Source organism: Sapajus apella, unplaced genomic scaffold (genome assembly GCF_009761245.1).
Source record: "Sapajus apella isolate SASKATOON/1434 unplaced genomic scaffold, GSC_monkey_1.0 scaffold56, whole genome shotgun sequence".
NCBI classification, from domain to species: Eukaryota; Metazoa; Chordata; class Mammalia; order Primates; family Cebidae; genus Sapajus; species Sapajus apella.
The window spans coordinates 7590732-7616677 of record NW_022436996.1 but is presented as its reverse complement, the minus strand read 5'-3'; the positions used below and the strand labels follow the sequence as shown (position 1 = coordinate 7616677).

At 57.1% G+C, this 25946-nt stretch overlaps 2 protein-coding genes across 5 annotated transcripts in view; one reads left to right on the top strand and one right to left on the bottom strand.

Annotated features, from left to right (window-relative positions):
- The first annotated feature begins 2548 nt into the window (after window positions 1–2548).
- CHPF2 (chondroitin polymerizing factor 2) lies at window positions 2549–10641 on the top strand. 2 transcript variants are annotated; one of them, XM_032244981.1, is made up of 6 exons: window positions 2549–4347; window positions 4802–5366; window positions 6129–6311; window positions 7073–8881; window positions 9276–9427; window positions 9695–10641. In XM_032244981.1, exons 1-4 carry the CDS (start codon window positions 4067–4069, stop codon window positions 8378–8380), a joined length of 2337 nt encoding a protein of 778 aa, XP_032100872.1. In that variant the 5' UTR covers window positions 2549–4066; the 3' UTR covers window positions 8381–8881; window positions 9276–9427; window positions 9695–10641. The 2 variants fall into 2 exon arrangements, with proteins under 2 accessions (XP_032100872.1, XP_032100873.1); XM_032244982.1 differs by lacking the exon at window positions 6129–6311.
- Window positions 8656–25946, bottom strand: part of SMARCD3 (SWI/SNF related, matrix associated, actin dependent regulator of chromatin, subfamily d, member 3) — a 38089-nt gene continuing 20798 nt past the window's right edge. Inside the window, exons 1-13 of one of the 3 annotated variants that reach the window (XM_032244984.1) lie at window positions 18120–18606; window positions 15146–15357; window positions 13337–13379; window positions 12365–12487; window positions 12126–12248; window positions 11790–11885; window positions 11530–11631; window positions 11160–11321; window positions 10102–10199; window positions 9788–9923; window positions 9299–9421; window positions 9076–9177; window positions 8656–8839 (exon numbers count right to left, since the gene is read on the bottom strand). In XM_032244984.1, the coding sequence (XP_032100875.1) occupies window positions 8786–8839; window positions 9076–9177; window positions 9299–9421; window positions 9788–9923; window positions 10102–10199; window positions 11160–11321; window positions 11530–11631; window positions 11790–11885; window positions 12126–12248; window positions 12365–12487; window positions 13337–13379; window positions 15146–15357; window positions 18120–18197 (1452 nt within the window). In that variant the 5' untranslated portion in view covers window positions 18198–18606 and the 3' untranslated portion in view covers window positions 8656–8785. Of the gene's footprint in view, window positions 8840–9075; window positions 9178–9298; window positions 9422–9787; window positions 9924–10101; window positions 10200–11159; window positions 11322–11529; window positions 11632–11789; window positions 11886–12125; window positions 12249–12364; window positions 12488–13336; window positions 13380–15145; window positions 15358–18119; window positions 18607–25946 lie in introns of those variants that run through there. The other 2 variants (XM_032244985.1, XM_032244986.1) reach the window with 2 other exon arrangements.

Here is a 25946-nt window from a genome sequence, read left to right as displayed (position 1 = left end):
TATATAAGATATACATACAAGATATTCTTGAGTGGTTCTTAACTTTACCAGCTCCAGTGTTCCCTTTCAATAACATTTTTTTGAGACAGAGTTTCGCTCTTGTTACCCAGGCTGGAGTGCAATGGCTCAATCTTGGCTCACTGATTCAAGCAATTCTTCTACCTCAGCCTCCCAAGTAGCTGGGATTATAGGTATGTGCCACCATGCCTGGCTAATTTTTTGTATTTTTTGTAGAGACTGGTTTTCTCCATGTTGGTCAGGCTAGTCTCAAACTCCTGACCTTAGGTGATCTGCCTGCCTGGGCCTCCCAAAGTGCTGGGATTACAGGCATGAGCCACTGCGCCTGGCCTTAGTAACATTTTTATAACCCCCTGTTTACTATTTTGAAGTGAAGTTCATAGATGATATAGCCTAACTACATACATAATTTCAAAACAATGATAGTGTCTGAACCATATAAGAAGGAAGAAATAAAAGGAAACACTTTATAATAAGATAACAATTTTATTTCAGTATGCTAGAAAGCATAATTAGTCAGATGCTTGTATTTATGCACAGGAGCACCTTGAATGTGACAGTGCAAATGCAGACTGAACGCCATGAATAACACTGTCATCAGTGACACTGTTCTCCAAAATGGTGAGTAACTCCTAGGACATTCCTGAATACATCAAAGTATAATCTTCCTTCTGATAACATGGTGGTTACATTCCTTAAAAATTTAGCACATTGGCCGGGCGTGATGACTCAAGTCTGTAATCCCAGCACTTTGGGAGGCCGAGGCGGGTGGATCACGAGGTCAAGAGATCGAGACCATCCTGGTCAACATGGTGAAACCCCGTCTCTACTAAAAATACAAAAAATTAGCTGGGCATGGTAGCGCGTGCCTGTAATCCCAGCTACTCAGGAGGCTGAGGCAGGAGAATTGCCTGAACCCAGGAGGCGGAGGTTGCGGTGAGCCGAGATCGCGCCATTGCACTCCAGACTGGGTAACAAGAGCGAAACTCTGTCTCCAAAAAAAAAAAAAAAAAAAAAAAAAAATTAGCACATTTCACACCCCTAAAAGATTACTTTGTTTTTTGTATATAAGACACAGGCGGCCAGGCTTGGTGGCTCATGCCTGTAATCCTAGCACTTTGGGAGGCCGAGGGGGGTGGATCACAAGGTCAAGAGTTCAAGACCAGCCTGGCCAACATGGTAAAACACCATCTCTGCTAAAAATACAAAAATTAGGCAGGCATGGTGGCGGGTGCCTGTAATCCAAGCTACTAGGGACACTGAGGCAGAGAATTGCTTGAACCTGGGAGGAGGAGGTTGCAGTGTGCCGAGATTGCACCACTGCACTCTAGCCTGGGCAACAGAGCGATACTCCGTCTAGAAAAAAAAAAGACACAGGCACATCAGATGATTATAACCAGTTTTGTTTTGTTTTGTTTTTAATCTATATACATGTTCAATAGGACATGAGAAAGCTGTGTGGGATCAGCACAGTTTTCTTTTAGTAGAGACAGGGTTTCACCATGTTGGCCAGGCTGGGCTTGAAGCCCTGGCCTCAGGTGATCCACCCACCTCGGCCTCCCAAAGCGCTGGGATTACAGGTGTGAGCCACTGCGCAGGCCTAGGACAGTTTTTCTTGTGTGATACCATCTTGCAATGTGCAAGACATGGAGCCTCCTTGGCCCCTCTCTCCCAATCATTTGATAACAAAATTGCCCAGTACATTTGCAAATTGCTCCTTAGGGAGGGTGCCATTCTGGTTGGGGAACCACTGTGGTGGTCCGAAGGCCCTTCCTGTTCCCTGTCCCCCAGACTTGCCTTGGGTTGTTCCCGCACCAGGCTCTAAGATGCCCTGGGCCTTCCCAGTTCTTCTCTAAGCCAATGTTTTCTCTCTTAGGACATTCTAGTGCTCTTTGCCTGGAAAACTGTCCACTTCATGTCTGGATGACTCTTCCTGACCCTTTGGATCTCAGTATTGCCAAATTCCTAATCTAATTTAATACTGTTTAGTTTTTCCACAGGACTCTGTGCTTTTCTGCAATGGATTGGGATTTCTACCCGTTTTATTCTTGCTATGTCAGTGTGTTTATTGCCTGTCTCCCTCAACTCTCAGTTTCCTGAGAGCAGGGACCATGCCTATCTCGTCCACCACTTATTTCCCCAGCACTCACGAAGATGCCCGGATCTTAGCTTCCTTAGATGGACGTACGTGCCTGGAAAACAACAAACACTTCTTAGGTAACTGAAAGGTAACTTCTTAGGTAACTTCTTCCCCAGCTAATTGGGAGAAGCACACTCCCGAGGGTGGGGGCATGTTTTTTTCCAGGGCAGATGGGGTTCAGCCGAAGCTACGGGGCATCTTTGGTCCAGTCGGGATTTGCCTGGATTCGCGTCTGTGGGGGCGCAAGCGTCTTTCCGGTGGGCGGCCAGTTGGGGACCAGCCACCAGGATCCCAGCCGAGGCTGAGCGCGGTGCGGGGAAGCTGTGGGAGCGACCATAGAGAGCGCGCGCGCGGGCGGAGCGAGCGGCCGGATGCGGTCACCATAGAGACAGGTGACTGACAGGCAGCGGAAGAGGAAGCTGCGGGCCAGGGCTGTGAGGTGGCAGCGGCTGCAGCGGCGGAGCCGGCGCCTCAGCGGGCACTGGGGTCTGTTCCCCCTTCCCCGTCCCTGCTCCCTGCCAGGCGCGCGCGGGACGCCGCTCTTGGTCCCCACGGCCCCGCCCCGCCCCATCCCGGGACGCCGAGAGCCCCCGGCCGCCCTTTATCCGGCGTCCGCTGGTCCTGGGCCCTGAAACCCGGGCCTCCTCCCCGCGGGGCTTGGGCGTCCCTCTTGGTCCTGCGCTCGCTGCCTCGGTGCTATCTCTGGCGCGGCCTCTGCTCCCGCCGACGGGCCTGAGAACGAGGTCTGTGCCTCAGTCTCCCAGCCGCGACCTCCGACCCCGGCTCGCAGAACGATCAGAGCCGGACTCCCGAGCCCCCTTCTCAGCAGCCGGGTGACGTGGCCAGTTTATTTCTGTTTTGAAACGAACGGCGAGGACTCGCGTCGGGCCTTCGTTCTAGGGCTAGACTTGGTGTCTGATCGCCGAGAGGTAGAGCAGGGGCGCCGGGCCCCCGGCAGGGATCCTGTCGGAAGCCGGCTGCGCTTCTGTTTGCGTTCTCAGAATCCTCTCTGTTTGCTTTTGGTTTGTTTCGTTTGGCCTCTGGGGCCCTGGTAAAACCAGGCACCGAATCGCTGGCACACAGCAAGAGCTCCAGTCCCTGCCTGCGGTCTCCTCTCAGCAGCTGGGGTTCCCAGGAGAATGCCCTGCAAGATGGTTCCATCGGCCATGGCGCTCCTGAGAGGCTGTCAGTGCTGAGTCATCGATCCGTCTAGCTCATTCGGGTGGGCAGAACTTGTGTGTGCCATGCGAGTGGCTCCTGGCCGCTCCTGAGTGGGAGGCGGGGTTCCTGTAGCCATTGCGTCTCCTCACGCGACGAGCAGAGTAGAAGGAGGCTCTGGCCCCTTCCCTTGTGCCCGCTGAGCCTGCTGCGGTGGTTCAGCAGCCCCATCAGTAGCCTGCCTGAAGACCCGTGCCAGAGCCAGGCATTCTTCAGGAAAGGCCCACTGAGGCTGGCTCCGGCTCCTCTGGTTGGGGGCTGTTGTTTTTGATGGATCGTGTGCTTTCCCCTAACCTCTTATTGCTTGCTGTCATCTGTTGACTTAGGCCCAGTCTGCAGATGTGTATAGTACTCCTTTTTGGGTTAGCTTTGGCGGTATTTAGTTTTACTTCCTCCTCTTTCTACTGGAAGACAGACCATAGTCCCAGTGTGAGTGAAATTGATTGTTACATGTATTGCTGTGTGGGCTGGGGGTTAGATCCGCACCTTCACAGTTGAAGACCAGGCAGAGGGAGTTGTGAAGACAGGACAGTCAATCTTCTTGGGAATGCTGAGCCTGGAAGCCAGTGTGCCTTGCTCTGTTGTTGGCCTCATTGACCCCAGGTTCCCTGGTTAAAACTTCAGGCCTATCACTGGCCTGGTGCCCATCAATCCATTGATCCTTGAGGTTGTGCCCCGTGGGGCACCCACATGGCAGGGCCTACCACCATGCGACTGAGCTCCCTGTTGGCTCTGCTGCGGCCAGCGCTTCCCCTCATCCTAGGGCTGTCTCTGGGGTGCAGCCTGAGTCTCCTGCGGGTTTCCTGGATCCAGGGGGAGGGAGAAGATCCCTGTGTGGAGGCTGTAGGGGAGCGAGGAGGGCCACAGAATCCAGATTCAAGAGCTCGGCTAGACCAAACTGATGAAGACTTCAAACCCCGGATTGTCCCCTACTACAGGGACCCCAACAAGCCCTACAAGAAGGTGCTCAGGTGAGAGCTACGTGTGTGCATAGTCTCCAGACACTGGCCCTGTTTTGGGCTGGTGTAAATTCTTGCTTCTGCCTTTCTATTGGCAATTGGTGTCAGGTGACTTGGAGCTATTCTGTCTTATTTCCCATTATGGTTTTTGTTTTTTCTCTCCTTCTCAGATCTTAGACAGTCTCATTCTTTGGTGTTAAATTAGGCTTAGATGTTCTTGAACAGAGTTGGAATTGCATCTAACCCATCTAATCTATTCTTAGTAGACTCCCTCTCCTCCCAAATCAATTCCAGTGTCAGCTACTTAGTGGATACTCAGTTCAGAACCTAATTAATATTGACAAGGAAGGAAGTTTCTCCCTTCTCAGCCCCAACTCACCCACCCCTAGAGGGAGATGTATATACTGAATAAGCTGGGTTCCTGAAGATGAGGTAGTTGACCCCTGGCACACTGGTCTCTCCACAGGACTCGGTACATCCAGACAGAGCTGGGCTCCCGTGAGCGGTTGCTAGTGGCTGTCCTGACCTCTCGAGCTACACTGTCCACTTTGGCTGTCGCTGTGAACCGTACAGTGGCCCATCACTTCCCTCGGTTACTCTACTTCACTGGGCAGCGGGGAGCCCGGGCTCCAGCAGGGATGCAGGTGGTGTCTCATGGGGATGAGCGGCCAGCCTGGCTCATGTCAGAGACCCTGCGCCACCTTCACACACACTTTGGGGCCGACTACGACTGGTTCTTCATCATGCAGGATGACACATATGTGCAGGCCCCCCGCCTGGCAGCCCTTGCTGGCCACCTCAGCATCAACCAAGACCTATACTTAGGCCGGGCGGAGGAGTTCATTGGTGCAGGCGAGCAGGCCCGGTACTGTCATGGGGGCTTTGGCTACCTGTTGTCACGGAGTCTCCTGCTTCGTCTGCGGCCACATCTGGATGGCTGCCGAGGAGACATTCTCAGTGCCCGTCCTGACGAGTGGCTTGGACGCTGCCTCATTGACTCTCTGGGCATCGGCTGTGTCTCACAACACCAGGTGACAGCTCTTTCAAGTCAGTCCCAGACCCTGATAAGCTAGTGGGGGATGAGTGATTGGCCTTCCTTCCAGTAGCCCCTCGGGGGCCATTGTTCACCTTTCCTGGCCACTGGCCACCCGGTGGACCCTCGGTTGCTCACTTAGGCAATCTGAGGACCTAGGGCTATCAAAAGTGGTATCTTGTTAGGGACCCCTAAGCAAGACCAAAGGGTGCTCTTACTCACCGCCCCCTTGCACTCCACACCTCCCCCGACATGGCAATGTGGGCATGTCTTAGAGATGACCACTCCTCAGAGAAGTGAGGTGATCACTTTTCCAGCCTAGAGGGCTTCCCCGTTTGTTGTTCTGGAGAAGAGTGGAAGAGCCCAGAGGTGGCATATCCTCTCAAACCAAATTATTGGGAAGATATTCTATCTTGTGGCTTTCATTTCCTTGAAGAACAATGGGATTCTTTGGGGGAGGAGAGTATCCTTGTTATTATTTTTAGTATTTTATTTCTGTGATTGCTCCTTGCAGAGTGGGGCTAGCCCATAAGGAGTGTGCTGAGAGTATCCGAGAGTGTCCTTAGTTTCCTGCTTGCTTTCTACTTTCTAAAATGCGGGCAGTGAAAGAACCGGGGTTAAGGGAGGTGGTGAAGAGTGCCTCTGTCCTCTGTTCTAACACAGCAGTGCTAACAGAATGTGAACACTGAGTATGGTTAAGGGTGGTTTGGGACTGGCAGCTCTTGTGTGTGGAATTGATTGGTCTGATTGGTCCCTCTAGGGGCAGCAGTATCGCTCATTTGAACTGGCCAAAAATAGGGACCCTGAGAAGGAAGGGAGCTCGGCTTTCCTGAGTGCCTTCGCCGTGCACCCTGTCTCCGAAGGTACCCTCATGTACCGACTCCACAAACGCTTCAGTGCTCTGGAGTTGGAGCGGGCTTACAGTGAAATAGAACAACTGCAGGTGAGCTGAAGAGGAGCAGGTGGGCAGAGGACCACGGTCACAGGGTCAGAGAGAGCCTGAGATGTCCAGGCGTACAATGAGTGAGCAGCTGGCAGTGGGGCTGGGCTAGGCTCTGTATAATGGCAGGGCAGGAAAAGGCTGACCACACTGAAATTTATAACAACTACAGGGATAAAGGTCCTTGGGGGTCCAAAGCAATCATAAGGTAAGCTCCCAGGACAACTTGAATGCAGCTAAAGGGGTTTGTAAGTAAACTCAGGATCAAGAAACTCCACACAGTGCTCAGACCGAATAGTTTTAGCTCCTCCTCAATAGTGCCTGTCCACTGAGGAGGCAAAAATTCTGGAAGTGTCCCAAGAAAGCCCAAGGGTAGAAGGTAGAAGAATTCTTAAGCTGAATGTCGGGGTTTGCAGAGGTGGCGTGTAGATGAAAACAAGGGTTGATTATGAAGAGGACGCAGGTCCTTTGGGTATGGAAGAGAAAGGCTGTTGAGCTTCTATTTAAAGATACTTTTACCTGAGCAAAAGCACACTTTCCACTTCTTTCTCATGGCAATTGTGTAAGGCGAATATGATTCCTATTCCATCTGCATTTTAGAGGTGAAGAGTAACATACAGGGGATTCAGTGATTAGCAAGGGACCCCTCACTGTTGATGGAGTTAGGGCAGAGCTCAGCTATTTGAATCTCAGAGCCCAGGCAGCTGGAGCTGGGTAGGGTCCTGGAGCCGGTACTAACATGAGGCACATTCCCTCCAACCCAGGCTCAGATCCGGAACCTGACGGTGCTGACCCCCGAAGGGGAGGCAGGGCTGAGCTGGCCCATTGGGCTCCCTGCTCCTTTCACACCACACTCTCGCTTTGAGGTGCTGGGCTGGGACTACTTCACAGAGCAGCACACCTTCTCTTGTGCAGATGGGGCTCCGAAGTGCCCACTACAGGGGGCCAGCAGGGCAGACGTAGGTGATGCGTTGGAGACTGCCCTGGAGCAGCTCAATCGGCGCTATCAGCCCCGTCTGCGCTTCCAAAAGCAGCGGCTGCTCAATGGCTACCGGCGCTTCGACCCGGCACGGGGCATGGAGTACACCCTGGACCTACTGTTGGAATGTGTGACTCAGCGTGGGCACCGGCGGGCCCTGGCTCGCAGGGTCAGCCTGCTGCGGCCACTGAGCCGGGTGGAAATCCTCCCCATGCCCTATGTCACTGAGGCCACCCGAGTACAGCTGGTACTACCACTCCTGGTGGCTGAAGCTGCTGCAGCCCCGGCTTTCCTTGAGGCCTTTGCAGCCAATGTCCTGGAGCCACGAGAACATGCGTTGCTCACCCTGTTGCTGGTCTACGGGCCACGAGAAGGTGGCCGTGGAGCTCCAGACCCATTTCTTGGGGTGAAGGCTGTAGCAGCTGAGTTAGAGCGACGGTACCCTGGGACGAGGCTGGCCTGGCTCGCCGTGCGAGCAGAGGCCCCTTCCCAGGTGCGACTCATGGACGTAGTCTCGAAGAAGCACCCCGTGGACACTCTCTTCTTCCTCACCACTGTGTGGACCAGGCCTGGGCCCGAAGTCCTCAACCGCTGTCGCATGAATGCCATCTCTGGCTGGCAGGCCTTCTTTCCAGTCCATTTCCAGGAGTTCAATCCGGCCTTGTCACCACAGAGATCACCCCCAGGGCCCCCGGGGGCTGGCCCTGACCCCCCCTCCCCCCCTGGTGCTGACCCCTCCCGGGGGGCTCCTACAGGGGGCAGATTTGACCGGCAGGCTTCTGCGGAGGGCTGCTTCTACAACGTTGACTACCTGGCGGCCCGAGCCAGGCTGGCAGGTGAACTGGCAGGCCAGGAAGAGGAGGAAGCCCTGGAGGGGCTGGAGGTGATGGATGTTTTCCTCCGGTTCTCAGGGCTCCACCTCTTTCGAGCCGTAGAGCCAGGGCTGGTGCAGAAGTTCTCCCTGCGGGACTGCAGCCCACGGCTCAGTGAGGAACTCTACCACCGCTGCCGCCTCAGCAACCTGGAGGGGCTGGGGGGCCGTGCCCAGCTGGCCATGGCTCTCTTTGAGCAGGAGCAGGCCAATAGCACTTAGCCCCTCTCAGGGCCCTAACCTCCTCAGCTTTGCTTTCCCCCGGCCCCAGGAAGGGCAAGGCAAGGTGGTTCACAGATAGCTTGTTGCTGTATTTTTAAAGTATGATAATGTTATTAAACGTGTCTTCTGCTAAACTGTTTTTAGATCTAGGGAAAACTGAGTAAAGAGAAGAATCCAAGGGAAGGGTGTGGGGAGTTTGTCCAGAGGGACCCACTGCCTCCCCATCCACTTTCCCTCCCCCTTCCCTCCCTAGTTTCCAATGACCACATGGCTGCTGTCAGATGAATAACTTTTAATCCAGCCCTGCACCCCAAAGCGGCAGAGGAGTGATGCCAGAGCCTGGGGCGGAGCGCTGGAGCTCTGGGTGCGGCCAGAAGGTCCGTCGTGCTGCTTATTCCCGGGCTCCTAGGTGTTGCGTACAACCAGCGACTGCTCCAGCTCCTGCCTGCGCTGCTGGATCTTTAGAGGAAGTGAGAGCAGGAGCAGGTGTCAGTGTTCCTGGTGAGTGATCAGGACCACCCCACCTCCTGATACTGCCCACCCTGGAAGAGCATCTGGGAGCAGGGGGGCTGCTGCATGGTCAGGTGTTGTGGTGAAGCTTTACTGTGGGGAGCTTCGAGGGCTGCCCACAAGCTGAACAGGGAGGTTTCTCTCGGAGTTGAGGGGGAAGCCTCAGGGCAAGGGACCCTCCATACCTTACAGTAGAAGTAGCGACTGACGGCCTCCTGGGACCAGGGCTGGTGGTAGAATTCAGCCCGGCGCTCCTCTTCGGGGTTGCCAGCTACATCTGTCATCACCTGGGAGGGAGCATGGGGTCAGCCCTGAGCCCCGAATCCCCTCACCTGCCCTGGAGTACGTTTACTCTCTTTCCTGATGTGCTTGTCTTCTACTCCAGTACTCCCTGAGTCTCCCTCTCACCTTGAGGTCCCGGCTCTGGGAGCGGAGCAGGTCTTGGACATAGCCTTTGGGGTCCCTGGAGAAGCTTAGCATGAAGTCCCTCTGGATCTTGAGCTGATTTATGGACTCAATCGTCTCATGGATCTGCAGGTAGAAAGATAGATGCTTTCCACCTGGCTGTGGTGATGTGGGAGAGGAGGGGAAAAGGAGGCGGGTGGGAAGGGGAGGGAGAGGGGTTTTCTTCAGTGAAAGACAACCTCTCAGAGCCCCTGATTCCTCCGAAGTCCCAGGGGAGGACGGGATGGGCAGAACTACATTTGGAATAAGGTTCAACCCCAAGTAGCATGGAAGGGCCATGTGTGCCCCACTGGCCCACACTCTGCTCGCTTTTCTTTTCCTTTTTTTTATTTAACTCAGACTGCTCATCTGCAACCACACCCTAGTCTCAGTAAAGTCTGCTTTATCATCCCTGGGTTAATGTCCCACTCCGGCTCTGGGCTTGGGCCCCACCTTACTGTCCAGAGCACTGATCTCCTGCTGGTTGGCTGTGGACAGGAGGAAGCTGCTCATCTGCCCCTTTAATGGCTCCTCCACCTCCACGTCAATGTCATAGCATGCCGTCTTCTTCTGGTCTGAAGGGTCCACGCTGCCAGGGAAGTGCAGCCCTCGGTGTTCATGATGCCCCCATAGAGGCCCCAGGGCCCCGGGGTGGGGGCAGCTCCAACAGGGAGGGAGAAAATATGGGAGTGGGAGGAGAGCGAGGGGCAGGGAAGGCAGGAATGAGATCATTCCCTGGTCTGAGAAGCAAGCTGGGGCCACCTCACCTGATGACATGGTTGATGACAATTGGGTCAGGGGGCAGTAGCAGGGCTGTGAGGCGCTGGGGAATCTCAGAAAACTTCAGCCGGGGACAATCAAAAATCTAGCGAGACAGTTGGGGAGAGAGAGATCACTCTTCTCTTAAAGAGATCATCACGCAGTTGTAGATCCTTTTGTTGTAGAAAGGCCTCAAGAAGCTGAGAGCGAGTCTGATTCCTCAGTGCACATGGGGATGGGATTGGAGTTGGGCCGGTCTGGTGGTGGAGCCACCAGCCCGGCTGACAAGGCCTGGGGTGGGTCAGTGTGGGGCAGGCTGAGAGTGCAGGCCCTGGGTCAGTCTGTGTATCGGTCCTGCCTCTCCCATCACTATGCAACCGTGAGCAAGCTGACACCTCGGGCCTCAGTGTCTTCATCTCTAGAGTGGGGATGAAAACAATACCTATTTCAGGGTTGTCGTGAGAAGTCGGTGAACTAATACGCATAAAGTGCTTGGAACAGTGCCTGGCACATGGTAAGTGCCCAATAAATATCAACTACTATTTTTACTCCTCAGGTTTATCTGCCGTATTTATTTTAAAATGCATTAATAAGAATACTCTCTGTTTTGATGGAATTTCGCCAAGTCACTTTTGCAGCAATTTGACCTTCCCTAACTGCCCAGGAAAGTAGATGGGGCAGGTATTGTCACTCCACTTCAAAGATAAGGAAACAAGGTTCAGAATTTCTGAGTCACTTACCCAGAGTCCAGACTCAGGACTAGAACCTGGGGATCCTAACTCCAAGTGCCAAGAATATTACATTCCAGAAAGCAGTTGGCTTTGTAGGGTTCCATGTCTTCCTAACTTGGGGGAGCTAAAATGGATTGGCTGCAGCACAGAGTTAATCCACAGTAGGGCCTGAACTAGAATCCTGGTTGGTCTCTGGGCTCCAAGACCATAACTCTGTACTGCTTCTGCTACTCAGGAATCTAGAAGGGAGGGTGGTAGTTACCTTGGTAGAGGTACTTCCCCTGCTGGAGAACTCTGCCTGCTCCCCAGATCCCTGGGTTCAGGAGAGAGGTTACCTGCTGGAAATACTTGTCCCCATTGATGTATTCCTTATCATGGGAGTCTTGCAGCCTGTTGGTCTTCACATACTGCCACAGGGCCTGAACGATGGCTGAGCGGCTCTGTGTGTGCAATCCCAGCAGCCGTGCTAGGCGGGGATCCAGTTTGAACTGGGGAGGCTGGGAAAAGGGGACTGTGGAAGTTAGATCAAAGGGAGAGAATGGAAGGAGCCCAGGGCCAGGCCATTCAGGACTAGGGGGATGTGTTGATTGAGGGAAAGACAGGGCTGGGAAGGGAGGGAGGTCTGTCAAGATGGACCACTTTGGGATCTAGGCCTGCCCTGAGGGCCTCAAGTGACATGTGCGGGGCAGCATGGCAGGTGCAGACCTGGTAGTCCAGCATGAGGAGCAGCGTGCAGCGCACACTCAGGTCCCCGGGCCGTTTCACCTGGAAGCCATCCGTCTCCTGGGTCGTGGGTGTCCGATGCCACTGTCCAGGAGAGAAGAGCTGGGTCACCCAAAGGCCTGTCTGGAGTGGTGGGGCCCAGGACACTAGGGTGGTCCCTGACCCAAATCTGGGCTGGTTCTTCAGGGATTCTGGCCTGTGGGAGGGTGGCAGTTCAAGGGCAGAGGGGATCTTGGTCTTACCTCAACGAGGTGGTTGTCAGGGCCATAAAGATCTTTGTCCAGCTCGATGACCAAACTCTTGAAGAAAGAAGAGAACTTCCGCTTCTGTTTGCTGGGCTGTGGGAGAGAAACAGGGACTGTGGGTGCAGAACAGGGACTGGGGGACAGAAGAAGGCCAAGTTGGCAGCAAATAGGGCAGTGGGCTTAGACGAAACCCTCTGCACCCCGAATGTCTCTAGGCCTGCCCTGATCTGGCCCAGGCTGACTCTCTAGCCCTTAGTGCAGACACCTAGTTCTGTTCTCAGTGCAGCCCATGCCCACCCTAGGACACCTGGAGAGACCTGCGCCGGGACGTACATCATCCAGGAGCTTCCCCTCTACCCGCAACTCCCAGGAGGCAATGCTGCCATCGGAATCCTCAGCATCCGGCTTCGCAGGGTTAAAAGTGTTGGAGATATAAAGACGCAGCTTCCGCTTTTGCTGTAGAAATAGAGTGTAGAACCAAGCGAATGCTGTGTGCTCCCACCCCGACCACCTTGCTTCGCCATCCTGGGCACACGACTCAAAGTCCCCTTCCTACCCCCAAACTAAGGCACCTTCATGGGCCTCTTCAGAGCCTCCTGGATGTCCACCCGCTTCCTCATGATGGTTTGATCCAGTTTCCTCTCAAACGCTAAGAGGTCCATGTAAGCCTGGGACTCAGGGACCAGCTCCCGAATCTGGAGAAGGAAGAACAGGGCAGCAGTCAGAGGCTTAAGTCCAGGGTTGTACCATGGAATGTATGCATGTTGTGTGATCCTAGCGTACAAAAGATGTGGAGGGGAGCCATCCTACTTCTGGGCATGGAGCTTTCATAGTGGGAACAGGGCCTCGCTTCTCAGAATGCCATTATCTAGCAGTAGGGCCGTCACTGTGTAGGGAAAACAATTGCCTCTCCCTTTAGGAAGAGCTATGCATTTCATCATCAGGAAAGGAGGTAGTAACTGTGGAGCCCAGCAAGCACTAGCCTTTAGTCTCCTCATCTTGTCATTTTCCACGTCATACACCTGCTGGGCTTCCCCTGGGCCCCGCAAAGTGCCTAGTAAGGGCTCAGTCCCTGAGACAGTTGGACAGTGGTGTTTGCTTCTCTGCTGGCACCTCATTCAGTCCCTGCACCTGTCCCAATTGTGCTGTCCTCACACCCATCTGGACCTGGATCCCTTTAGGATGCCCAGGATCTCTGGCCACCTTCTATCACCTTCATTCTGACTGGCAGCCTCTGATCCCCTAGCCCTTGTCCCCTCCTGGGCCTACACCTTTAGGTCTTAGTACCACTTGGGTCCAATCCGCTGACCCTCAGCCCTGTGTTCTGGCCCCAGTGGCTCTGCTGCTTCCCTGCACCCCACTCCCTCTCTCTGGCCTGGGGAGCCTCACTTATTAATGAGTTTTTTTAAACAAAAAGTGAAAGTGACTGTAACGCTGAATCTCTGCTTCTGAGAGGGGAGGGGAGGCAACTTGGGTTGGGGGAGAGGAGGGCGGAACAGCAAAGGGTTGGGGGTGGGCTGGGGGCTGCTGTGAAAGGCACTCACCCTTTGAGGGAGGATTTTGTCAGCCATCTTCCTCCTCTTGGCACTGTACATTTTTTAAAGAAAAAACCAGGTTACCATGGCGACAGATCTGGGAGTAACGAGGCCACCTGCTAAATTATCCCGACATCTCTGCCTGCCTGGCTGGGGTTCCCACAGCCCGCTTGTCTGCCCGCCCAAGGGCTATGACGGTTGTGTGTGGAACTGGTGCTCTGTCCTCTCCCAGGACTTAGGGGTGCCCCATCCGATATTCTCTGGCTTGGGAGCCCCTTCCACCCTGCCACATCCTTAGGGACAGAAAAATTTAGACTTAGGAGGGACTGGCGGGTGGGGGCGGTGCTTCCAAAGATGGGAGCTGCAGAAGTGTTGGAGGAAATGTGGGGATCAGGGAGGACAAAGGAGAGGGAAGCCAGGCTCTCAGGACCTTTTCTGCAAAGCAGGGGGTGCCCTGTCCAAAAGGGTCTAAGCTCAGAGGGGAGAGAGATGACCTCCTTCCTATCCATGGAGCAGGAGGTGATGGTGTGAAGCTGGTGGGACTTGCCTCCCAGCCAGCCACCCTGGGCTTGGAAGACAGTACGATGAGGGCAAGGGGTGCTCATGTCTGGGGCCTACCTGGCAACGGGGTGAGGGACACACTGCAGCCATAGGGGCCCAGAAGTGCATGGATGCTCTCCTGTGTGGGTATGACTTCAGGCTGGGGCCAAATGGACTAGGCCTGTAGTAGTAGCAGCTGGATGTGGGCTCTTTCTGACCCACTGTTGCTTCTGACTCCCCCAAAAAACCTTGGCGGGTCAAGAGATGAAAACGCAGCCTAGCGAATAGCTCCATACTGCCCCCGTGTGGTGTTTTCAACCACTGCCCCCTCCCTATGCAGAAATCGAAGGCTAACAAGCAGATTTCATTAAAGGTCTGATTTGTTTTAAACAGATTATCTATGTGTAACTCTCCATTTATACAAGATAAATCAGGGAATTACCATTTGCTGTATAGATGACGATGCGCTTTGCAACATAATTCATCATGGGATTCCTATAAGTGTGAATTTTCCCTGATGTGTAAAAAATACTTAATAATGAGATAAAATTGATATTACACCTTTTATGGAAATCCATCTGTTGTGCAAAAAAAGCATGTGTATTTGTCTAAATACTGAGACCCAGAGGAGCACTGCTGTTGCCAGGAGCCAGCAGGGGTTTTGAGGGTGTCACCACGTGCTGGAGGAAAGCAAGGAAATGGGCTGGCCCTGGTGACTTGGGAGTAGACCTGGTCCAGAGTGCCTAAGAATTAAGAGCGGGACTGGACATAGACCATCTACCCACCGGGCAAATCCCCAAGCTCCACCCCCATGGCCAGAGAGTCCCATTGAGAAAATCTGGAGTGGCTGTGAAACAGCCCGAGGGGGGCTGGCAGGAAGGCTCAGCGGAGAACCACACTTCGGGCAACACAGTCTTATAGATCTGCCCTCAGTCCCATTGGAAGCCCCGCCCCCACCCCAAAGACTGAAGCATCACCCAGAACCTGATGGGTGGAGAGAGGGACTGAGCAGGTGACAAGGAGAAGGGTGAGGGGAGCGTGCAGGGAAGCGGTACTAGCTGCCGAGGGTCGCAGCCTGGCTCTACTGTGGGCACACAAAAGAATCAGGCCGGTGTCCCCTAAGCCCACCTCCCCAGAGGGCATCCCACCCGGGAAGCCTCGCTCACTGCTAATCATTCTTCCTCGCCCCTTCCAATCCCCGCTACTCGCCCACCTGGTCCCTGCGGGTCCCGAGGGCCCGCCTCTGCACGCCCCCTCCGCGCCGGGCCCCCCACTCACCTGCGGCTCCGCGCGGGGGCAGTGGGCACCGGCTGGCCCTGGCTCTGTGCCTGGCTCTGCCCGGGCGGGGGCGCTGCTCGCTTGCGGGCGGGCTCCATGCCCGCGGGGGCCAGGCCGGGTCGCACGGCGGGGCTGCCCATGTACGGGGAGCCCGGGGGGCCCATGGGCGCCCCCTGGTGGGGCATCCGCGCTCCAGACGGCATCCCGGGGCGCTGGGGGTGGGGCGGGGGTGAAGCAGAAACGGGCGCCCACGGGTCAGATCAGGGCCCCCGCTCCAGGCGCGGTGAGCCGGCGTCTCCCCTCCCCCCCAAGACCCTCGGCTGCTGACCCTGAGCGCTGAGCGATGGGTGGGAGCGATGGGTAGGAGGGGCAGGGGCGCCGGAATCCGCGCGGCTCTGGCGGAGGGGCTTGGCGTCTGGCTGCAGTAAGCTAACCAAAGCCAGGCAGCGCACAGGGCATTGCGAACCTCGGGGCTGCGGAAGGTACCGCAAAAATGAATATGAATGGCGTCTTTCAACCTTTCAAAGATGTTCACATCCACATGCTGCTCTGCAAGACAGTCTCAGCAGGTCCATTCATCCCCACTGGACGGATGAGGCCACTGTGGCTCTCAAGGAGAAAAACGACCTCACCAAGGTCACCCAGCTCATCCTGGCCCGGGCAGCCCCTGAAGGGCCATCCCCTGGGGACCTAGGGCCTGGCTCTCTGCAGGCTTGGTTGAGGTCGGGGACCCAGCTCCCTGCCCCAACTTCTGCTCCTCCTCCTGCTCCTCCTCCTCAGGCTCCACTTCTTGGGCGGTTCTGCCTGGCACTCACCAACTCATCTCAGCCACTCTGCTCCCTGTATCCCTGCTTTTGACCCTTCGGTCCCAAACCCCACTCTCCTCGGCTGGCTCCAAGTCTCCACACCCAGGATCTTGGCTAATGAAGCTGCCCCCATAATTTACTCCCAGGGTGAGGGCTGGAGGCAGGCAAGGGCAGCCTGCTGGGGTGTCCCAGACCCCGCCAGGATTCTGATTGGGAGGACGGGAGCTGCGTTAGAGGTGGGCTGCCCAGGGGCCCTGGGGTAGGTCAGGGCAGTGACATTTCCATTCACATGTTTCCCTTCCTGTCTGCCCAGGTCAGCAGCCCTCTCCTCCTCTTCCAATCCCCACCCCAGCCAGGTCAGGAGTCAGGGTTCAGAGGGGGCTGTGGAGACTGAGAGGAGGCAGCTCCTCCTCCCTTGCCACTACCCCTGGGTGGTCAGATGGGGTGTAAATGAGATGCAAATGCATCCAGCGAAGTGTTCCAAACCCCACTTGTCCAGACTCCAGAAGGGAGATGGGGAGGGCCAGAGAGAGTTTTGGGGGCTGTGAAACAGAACGAGTGGGGTGGGATGGGGACGGGGCCCACGGGAACAGGAAGTAGATAAGGGAGCAGGGGATGCAGACCCTGAGCCTGTTAACACCGACACACCACCCACTTCACCCCCAGCTTGCTGTTTCCCTTCCAACTGCCACCTCCCTCCTGGCCCTCCAGGCTCTGCGTCTAGCCCTAATGTCCTCCCACCCTCCGTCAGCAGCTGTCTCTGCCTGTCTCTCCTGCAGTGAAACCTGCCTGTCCCTGTGTCTGCTTCCCTCACCCCACCTGACCCTGTCACTCATGCCTTCAGGGTAGCAGCCCAGAATGGAGCCCAGGCCTGGCCACCAGCATAGGTGGGGCACTGGGGCTCACAGCCACCCAAGAACTGAAGCTCTAAGTTGACCAGATAAAAAAAAGTCCACGTGTACAGCCTCTCTCCCCACTAGATGGGCCATTTTAAAGAGGCTCCCACCACCAGCCAGGTTAGGACTGGTGATGCAGCTGACTGACATGGACACCTTGGGAAGTTACGCCCAGGGGTCCCTGGGGCTGGAGTCCCCCTCTTCCTGTCAGCTGCTCTCCCTAGTTATCAAGGCCAGGGACACTGGCTCATCTGCTGAAGAGGCCTTGAGAGGGAGGCTTCCAGAGCCCCCGAGAGCTGTCCCAGCCACCAGCTCCACCCCCACGAAAATCCTAGGGACTCTGTCTGGCCTTACTGAGAAGGTGCCTTCCTTGGGGTCACAGCCAAATTTGGCCATAGTAAACCCGACTGCTTCCTCTACACAGGGCCTCCACCCCCTCATCCATCCCAAGAGCCGCAGCCCCTGCCTCTCCCATTCCACACCCCTCCATACCCCTCCCAGCCGGGCCTACTGACTCAGCTGCAGCCTCCTGGGCTCCCACGTGCCTTTGCAGCCTGCCTGTGGCAGGACAGTACTCCCCTATCCCTTCAATCTCTGCGCCTCACGTCCCCAACTCCAGCCCTTCCTTCACACCTTCGAGGGGTTTAGGACATCAGCTTCTGGTGGTTGAGTCCGCCAAGGGGACCCTCAGAGCCCGTAACTTGGGGTAAGTCCCTAGAGCAGGCCTCTCCTCCACCCCGAGGCAGAAGCTCCAGAGCCCTCCCGCTGGGATGCAGAGGTGGCTCAGCCTGCGAGCTTCCCGCGACAGTGCCTCCAGGGTCACCTGCTCCTTGCTCTGGAGACACAAGCAGTGACACTGTCCCAACGGATGAAGAGACAGCCCAGCCCAGACTCTGCCATGTCCCCATCCCCCACCCCCTCCCCGAGGGCAGGGACAACACCTGGGCCCACAAGGAAAAGAACGGAAGTCAACCTGTCCGCTACATCGAGGACCCCCCACTTGGGGGGTAGAGTCCCCAAGTCCCACCCCCACCCCTGACAAGAGCCATGCAAACGCCTCCCTTCCCCGCCTCGCGCCAGACCCAGCCGGCCGCCTGGCGACGTGTTCAGGTGCCAGGGCGCCGGCACGGTCCCGGGGCCGGGCCGTGGGCCGTGGCGCCCCCCGCTAGAGGGGTGGGAGAGCCGGAGCGCCCTCCCGGCCCCTCCCGATCAGCCCTCCATTCAGCCCGAGCCAGCTCACTCGCCCTCCCCCGCTAACTTTCCCCCACTCACCACCCCATGGACCAGAAACTCAAAAAGTTTGCTTTTCGTGGCTTTGCGCGCCCCTCCGGCAACTTCGTCCGCGGCCATCGGGGTGGGCTCAGCGGCTCCTCTCACTCTCTCTCTCTCTTCCTCTTTCTTTCCCTTTTCTGCCTTTTTTTTTCCTCCAACTCTCCCCTCTGAGTCCTGCTGGGCTCTCTCACACTTCTACTCGAGCGGAGTGGGGAGGGGGCCCCTTCAGGGCTGCCCTGACGGCCCACGGCCCACGCCGCCGCCGCCCGCCCGCCGCCGCCGCCGCCGCCGCCGCGGCTGCCGCATTCCTGCACTGATAAGCCAGAAATAGTCCGGCGGCCCGGGGTCTGCCTGTTGACTCGGCGGGGACGGGGCCGCCTGCCTTTCCAAGCCCGCTGTCCAAACAGCGCAGATAAGCGGCGAGGCGCGCCGACCAGCCCGGCCGCGGGCGCTGGGCAGCGGCGCTGCAGCCCGAGGCCGCCGAGGGCCGCGGGAGGCGGCGCGGGGAGGGGACGCCAGGGGAGGCGGCGGGGGGTCGCCGGCCACCGGCTCTCGCCACAAATAGTTTCTCCGTCAGGGAATTCGCCGGCCGCGCCAGGCAGGGAACAGTCAGTTCCAACTTTCCCCCCAGCGGCTCCTGCTGCATTTCTGAGGCCCTTTCCCCAGAGACCTGGCAGGCCGGGCCGGGAAACATGGGCTAGCAGGAGCCGGGGAGCCCGGCCGCGAGGCCTCGCGCCTGCCCTGGGCCGGCGGCGGTGGGTGTGCCCGGGCGGCGGCGTGGCCCTGCGTCCACCGCTGTGTGTGCCCTTGTCTGGCACGCCGTGTGTGTCCGCGCCCTTTTGTGGCGTGGCTGCTCTGTGCGTGCAGACAGACGCCCTGTCTGTGTGCCTCCCTCCACGACAGCCTCCGTGCGCGCGCGCCTGCGTGTGTGGCAGGACGTGGCCTGTGCCTTTCAGCTCTGTGCGAGGCTATTTCTGGGTATGTGAGTCTTTGTTTGTCGCTCTGTGAGAAAGTGAGGGCAACAGGGGAAGTATTTCGGAAAGAAGGACAGGGATTGTGCTCATGAGAACAGGAAGAGAACGAATGTGGGGAATGGCGCGGCGCCAGGGGGTGCTGGGGTGGGTGCGTGGAGGGAACGAGGCAAGCCCGGCTTGGTTTCCTTGGGCTGGGGGTGGACCCAGAGGAGTTGGGGCAGCTGGGCTGGGTATGGTGGGCCAGCCTCAATACCCCAGAGAAAGAAGTCTTGAGTCTGGGGTGTGGGGTGGGATGGCGAGGGAGGCACAGAAGTGGAAGGAGCTGGCAGTCCCTGGAGTGGAGGAGGGACCAGAAGGAGGAGGGGCAAATCCTGACATCCTCAGGCTGGGAGCCCTGGCCCTCCCCAGTCCCCCAAAGGCCACGCCCCTCTTTCCTCCTTCTGGGGGAGGAGCTTGTGGGCTTTGGGACAAGGAGCCGTGGGTCAAGTTTGTGCGCCTGCTGGGGCCTCACTGCGAGAATCCAGGAGAGGGCAGGGCCATGCCTAGTGCCTAGGGGAGTTTGGTGAAACACTTATTTGAAGTTGGGCCCCGAAGACTGACGAGTCCTGACCCTAAATCCTTCAGAATGCCTTTGCCCAGGGTTTTTTTTCTGCCCGTAGCCTGATTTCTGCCGGTCCTGGTGGTGCTCTTAGCTGTCACTGTTCATGTAGGTGCCCACCGTCAATCTGAAATGCCAGAGAGGGCATCTGGTCCAGGATGCCCCTCCACCACCCCGGCTTAAAAGGGGACCTAGAGATCCCCTTGCTACCAAACCTCTCCCAGAGCTTTAGCCTAGACCAAGCACACATACACACACACAGAGCCTGGGCCTGACGGGGTGGGGATGGGTGGGTGGGCTGCCTCTGTCTGCCACAGGTCATGCAAGTGGCTGCTGGGAACCTGGGGAGGTGATTTGCCCAGTCTGCCTGCTAACCTCCAAAATTCCCGCTCACTCCAATTTCTTAGCCCCTGCCCCTGGATTCTTTTATCTGGAATGCCCTCTACCTGTCCAAATCACACCTATCCTTTAAAGCTCAACTCATGCCCCAATTCCTCCAGGAAGCCTTCCCTGGTCCTACTTGTATGCATGGGTTTTTCTCTTCTCCAAATGCCCATTGCCATCTACCCAGCACCATGAATTGGCATTGGACTGGCCTGATGTGCACTGTATTTTGTGGGCATTAGCTTTGGTTTCCCAAAGAGGCTAAGGCCCCTATAAGGTCAGGAACTGATCTTCGACTCTCACTCTTCCTCCATGTCTGGGCACAGGAACTCAACAATACCCCAGATACCCCATGCTTGCAAAGCTCAATGAGCCAATGGATGGAGCTGGTACTCTGCCATTTACCTGAAGGAGTGAGTTACCACGGGCACCCCCACCCACCGCGGGTGCTTCTAGAAAGGTCGTGGGAAACCACAGGCCTTGGAGGTTCTGGGGGCTGGAGGTAGACACCACTAGGCTTTGTTAAAGCTCAGTGCTCTCAACTGTTGGAGAGAGCTTTTGGGAAAAGAAGACAGCAGAGGAGATGCTGGGCACTCCAGCCTGGGCCGCTGGGAAGTTTGAGGGAGGGGCTGGGAGATGCAGGACTTGGTCTTGGTGGAGGAGGTTGCAGGAGGTGGTCATACCGGGGGCTATGGCGAGGCCCATATGGAGGAGCTGGTGAGCTTCACCCAAGTCCATACATAAGTCCCCTCCTGAGCCACTCCTCTGGAAGGCATCCCTAAGTGTGCAAAGACAATAGATACACCTGGCACACATACCCTCCCAACACACACACACCAGGCACACACACCAATGCGACTGCCGGAAGGTCGAGGAAGCCACATGGCTCTGCACATACAGGCACACCTGGAGCACCTCCACATCCCGCGGTGGGCCCCATTCTCAAGGCAGGCCCAGACACATTTGCATACTGCTTTTAGGTGGACGACGTGAGGAGCGTCCAGACCAGAAAGCAGGGGCGGCGCCAGTGTGGGGGCCCGGGCCAGGGCTCCCTCCTCACAATGGCCAGGATCCCCAGTGGCTCAGCCCAGGAAGAGCACTCGGTGGTGCCACGCCGCCTAAGGCTCCAGCGAGTGGGATGGAGGCCGGTGAAGAGCCCGGATTCCTCCCGGCGCAATAGGGCGCCCGTCGCGCTTGGGGCAGGCCGTGCGCCTGTCGGGGGCGAGGACTGCCGCCCGGCGCCCGGAGCCGGAGTCCCCCCTGCCGTCCCCCCATCGCTCCTTCCCTCGCTGAAGCACCACCAGCACCAAATGGCAAAGCGCCGCTCCCCGCGCAGGGAGAGATGCGCCGCGGCCTGCGGGACGGGCTCGGCCGCCTCGCCCCCACTGCGCCCGAGCGAGCGGGCGGTGGCCCGGGCGCTGGGGGGCCCCGCCGGGCCCGGCCCGCGCCGCCCCTCCCTCCGCCCGCGCCGGTCCCCGGCCTGGGCATGCGCGCCGCGGCCTCCCTCCTGGTGAAGGTCAGCCCGGGGCCCAGCTGCAGGACTCCACGGCGGCCGGGGAGGCGGCGGAGGGAGGAGGGATGCGGGGAAGAGACTTAACTCCTTCCCTGCGGGAAGATGGCCACCGAGGCCGGGCCCCAGCCGCAGTCCCGCCCGCCGGCCCTCGGCGAAGGTCCCACCACCCGGACCCGCTCGGGGGGCGCGGCAGGAGGAGCAGGAGGCGCAGAAGAGCGGGGAACTGGGAAGAAGGGGCTGGAGGGAGAGAAGGGAAGCTGACGAGGGGAGAGGGAGGAAGGGAAGGGAGGAACAAAGGAAGCGAGACTGGAGGGAGAACGGATTGCTTGGGAGCGAGCTCTTTCCTCTGTCCCCTTTTTCCTACACCCCGGTAATAAAGCTTTCCTTAGGGGAATGCGCTCACCCTCACTGATTGGGGCGGCCTGTGTGAGTGTGTGTGTGTGTGTGTGTGTGTGTGTGTGAGAGAGAGAGAGAGAGAGAGAGAGAGAACGCAAGAGGAGAGAGAGAGAGACCACTTGGTGCTGAGGACCACAAAGCCTGGTTTCTGTGTTCTGGCCATCCCTAAACAAGGCCCCCACTTTCCACCATCCAGCCTACCTGCCACCAGCCAGGGCTAAGCCCCAGCCCCCGGGGAACTCAGGCCCAGTCCCAGTGACAGGAGGAGAGGGGTCCTTACCTCAACCCCCGCCTGTGGTGAGGGTCAGCAGAGGGGAGCTGGGAAGGCCAGGCCAGGGGCAACAGGCACCTTCCTCCTCCTCCTTCTGGCTGCCCCCACACTGCTCCCAGGCCAGAGCAGCTATATGCCTCCCTCTTTGTGTTGGGATGCTTCTGTGCCCCCCTGTACCCTCTGCTGCTATCAGGGGGACTGTCTGTGTGACTTTTTCCATGTCCCTTTGCAAACATACATGAAAGAAACAAATGCAATGGAAAGAAGCAAAAAAAAAAAACAAAGAAAAAGTAGGACACCGAAATAGTGGTGTGACCTTGGGCAAGTCGCTGTACCTCCCAGTCCCTCCCAGTCCCTCAGGAGTGAAAGGAGAGGCTTCAGTCAGAGCATTCCTAGGGCCCTTCCAGCTCTGAAATCCAAGGATTTCTTAAGACAGAGGCAGGAACCAAGGCAGACTGGGAAGAAGGAGGGGAACAGAGGGAGGGAGCAGAGAGCAGCCTCGCACCCAGTGAGCGGGGACTGCTCACCAGGAGTGAGGCCTGGTCCAGCTCAGCACCCCCTCCTCTATGGGGTTCTCAGGGACTCGGCCCTCCCACTTGCTCCCTCTGTCCTTTGCTCAGAGTAGCTCTCTCTGGGCAGCTCTGCCCCCTGTAATGCACACCTGCTGAGCCCTCAGCCCTATGCCTTTAACACGCAGCCAGCAGGGAGAGGCCTTACCTTGGGGTCCCCACGGTCCTGTGCGGTGGGCAGGTGCATGTGAAGGTTAGTGGAATAAATGAGGCCTCCTTCCTCTCTTTGCCTGCCTGGGATTCTCAGTCTAACGGGATGCTCCTTGACACCCCTCCCACCACACACAACACAATGAACCGCTGGTGGCAGGAGGAAAGTCGGGCCGCTGGAGTCCGGAGCATCCCACTGGCCCACAGGGAAGGCACATTTTGGATTCACAGCAGGATTTTTCTTATCCCCCCCATGGAGACCATTAACGAAGTGGTCACTTGCAGCAGGTGACTCATAAAAACGCACCACACAGGCCTGGTCCCCATTTCCGCAAGGACAGCGATGAGCTGTGAGGCGGTGTTTACGTGGGATGCTGGGGCTGCTATAACCTCTCCCCCACCTTTCAGGGAGTGGCTCTGCCTGGCGGGCAACAGGGCCACATCCAGGGACCCTGAATTGGGCAGTCCCTCACTTGCTGGCTGTATGGCCCCTGGAGGGCGGGGTCACCCAGAGACATCCTTATTCTCCTCTCCTCTCCCTCTGGATCAACACCTGGCACATCTGTCCAGGTTCAGCAGCTTAGATGTGGCTGAAACGCAGGGCAAACACAAGGGGGACACATGGCCTCAGGACTCAGGGTGGTTGAGACTCCAAATAGTAGCTAGTCTTTCCCTCTCCTCCTCTCAGGTGCGTGGGAGCCATCTCTGGCTCCACCAGCCTTTTGGTCAATAGGCAGCCAGGGCTGGGAAGCCCACCCCTCCTTACAATATCCCCTGATCCTGTGAAAGCCCCAGTCCTGCCCTGCCCCTGCCATGTCCCAAATGCCTGAGGAGCCAGGGGAGTCACCCAGTGTACCCAGACATCCTACCCACCTCCCCATCTCTCTACAGATGCTGGCTGTATCCAGATGTTGGGTGCCTTGCTCCCTGGCAGATCTGGGGGGCAGCCTTGTGGCTTCTGGTGGACTTGGGGTCTGCTCATGTCAGGCTGTGTGGCCCTGGGAATGCCGCTTCCTCCCTGGAGCTCTGTCTATATCTGTGACATGAGGGTGCTGCTGCCTCCCCTCCAACCTCCACCTCTGGAAATGCTGGCAAGGCATGGAGTGCTGCCAGCTTCACTGGGGCTTTAGGCCAGGGTCCCACCTTTCCCACCCTGCCTGGTGTTGGGAGGCTTTTGGCCACCCTGCTAGCTGTCCCCACATGTGCCCTGTGTTCCCCAGGCCCCAACCCTCTTCTTTCTTAGTGAGGGGAGCCCCATTCCAGAACCTCCAATTCTCTCTGTCTTTTGCAGGCAACAGCTGTCCTTGACAGTATCAGGACAATTCTGGTGGCCCAGCATCCTGCCCCTCACCTCAGGGAGCTTCTGAGGACTCAGGAGGCAGGAACCCACCTCAGCTACTGCTCTGACCAGATGCTGAGGAATCCCTGCCAACCACTGCATTCTGAGGTCTGGGTGTCACCAGAGTGAAGATAACTGAATAGTGAGAAAAAGTTTAGGGAAACTGCATTTCCTTAAACACATTTTTGAGAAAGTTAAATCAAATGGTAGTGGGCAGTGGGATGTGTAAATAAAACCCCCATGGAAGTGCTGTGTGGATTCGCCACCTGGCTGTCCTTGCAAGTCTGACACTGTACCTTCCACTCTGCACCCACAGGGCCAGGGGAGCCCTTGACCTGCCATCAGCGTTGAGGGCACCAGGTTTAATCTTATGCTGCCTTTATCTCTGACTGCATCAGTTACCAAAGAAAGCCCTAGACCCCCTCACCTCCTGTGCTTTGAGCCCTGTAAGGCCCTAGACCCCTCTGCTGTTGCCATTTCTCCCCAACCCCTGACACCCTCCTACTGTGTGGTCTGTCCTAAGGAACATTTGCTGTAGGGAATGGGACTACAGGTGCCCACCACCATGCCCAGCCAATTTTTTTTTGTATTTTAGTAGAGACGGGGTTTCACCGTGTTGCTCAGGCTGGTCTCGAACTCCTGACCTCAGGCAATCTGCCCACCTTGGCCTCCCAAAGTGTTAGGATTACAGGTATGAACCACTGCGCCTGGCCTTCCCCCCCACAACCCCCCGCAAAAAAAAAAAATAAATAAAGTCTAGCTCTGTCGCCTAGGCAGTGCGATTTCAGCTCACTGCAACCTCTGCCTCCTAGGTTCAAGTGATTCTTGTGCCTCAGCCTCCTGTACAGCCGTGTGGTCTGTCCTAAGGAACATTTCCAACATGCTCCACTGCTTCTGAAAGCATCCTCTTTGCCTTCCAGAAGCAGAAGCCGGGCTCCCTTCCAGCAGTGGCTCCACCACTGGCCTCAGGGTGGGTATGGCCCCCCGTTACCCCTCACTGCTGTTTCCAGACCCCTGGCTCTGCATCTTACCCCCATCCAGGGAGCCTTCACTCCTGTGGATTCTGGCTCCTGGCTCATGTCACTCTCTGGAGCGCCACTCCAGTCCAGCCTGCTGCATGCCCTTCCGAACACCTCTGGCCTCTCCGTTCTTTGGCAGCTCCGCTTCCAGCGATCCTCTCCCCTCCCTCAGCCATGCACTCCCAAGGTCACCTCTTAGATAACTGCAGCAACCACAGCCCCACACTTTCAGTCCCATGCACCCCACTCTCTGACCACCATCTCCTCTTTCCTCTTTCCAGCTCACCCTGTCCAGCTCCCTGACCTCCAAATCCTGTGGCTCCTCTGGAACCTCTGCTTCATTTCACCACTCTGCACCCCTCCCCACAGCCACCCCTTGCTCTTACACATTGAATCTCCTGGCTCTTTTGATGTGACACATAACACACATTGACCATCTTAACCTCCCTTGCATGTACTTTTTATTTTGAGACAGAGCGCTTTGTCACCCAGGCTGGAGTGCAGTGGCGTGATCTCAGCTCACTGCAACTTCTGCCTCCCAGGTTCAAGCAATTTTCCTGCCTCAAACTCCCAAGTAGCTGGGACTACAGGTGCTCACCACCATGCCCAGCTAA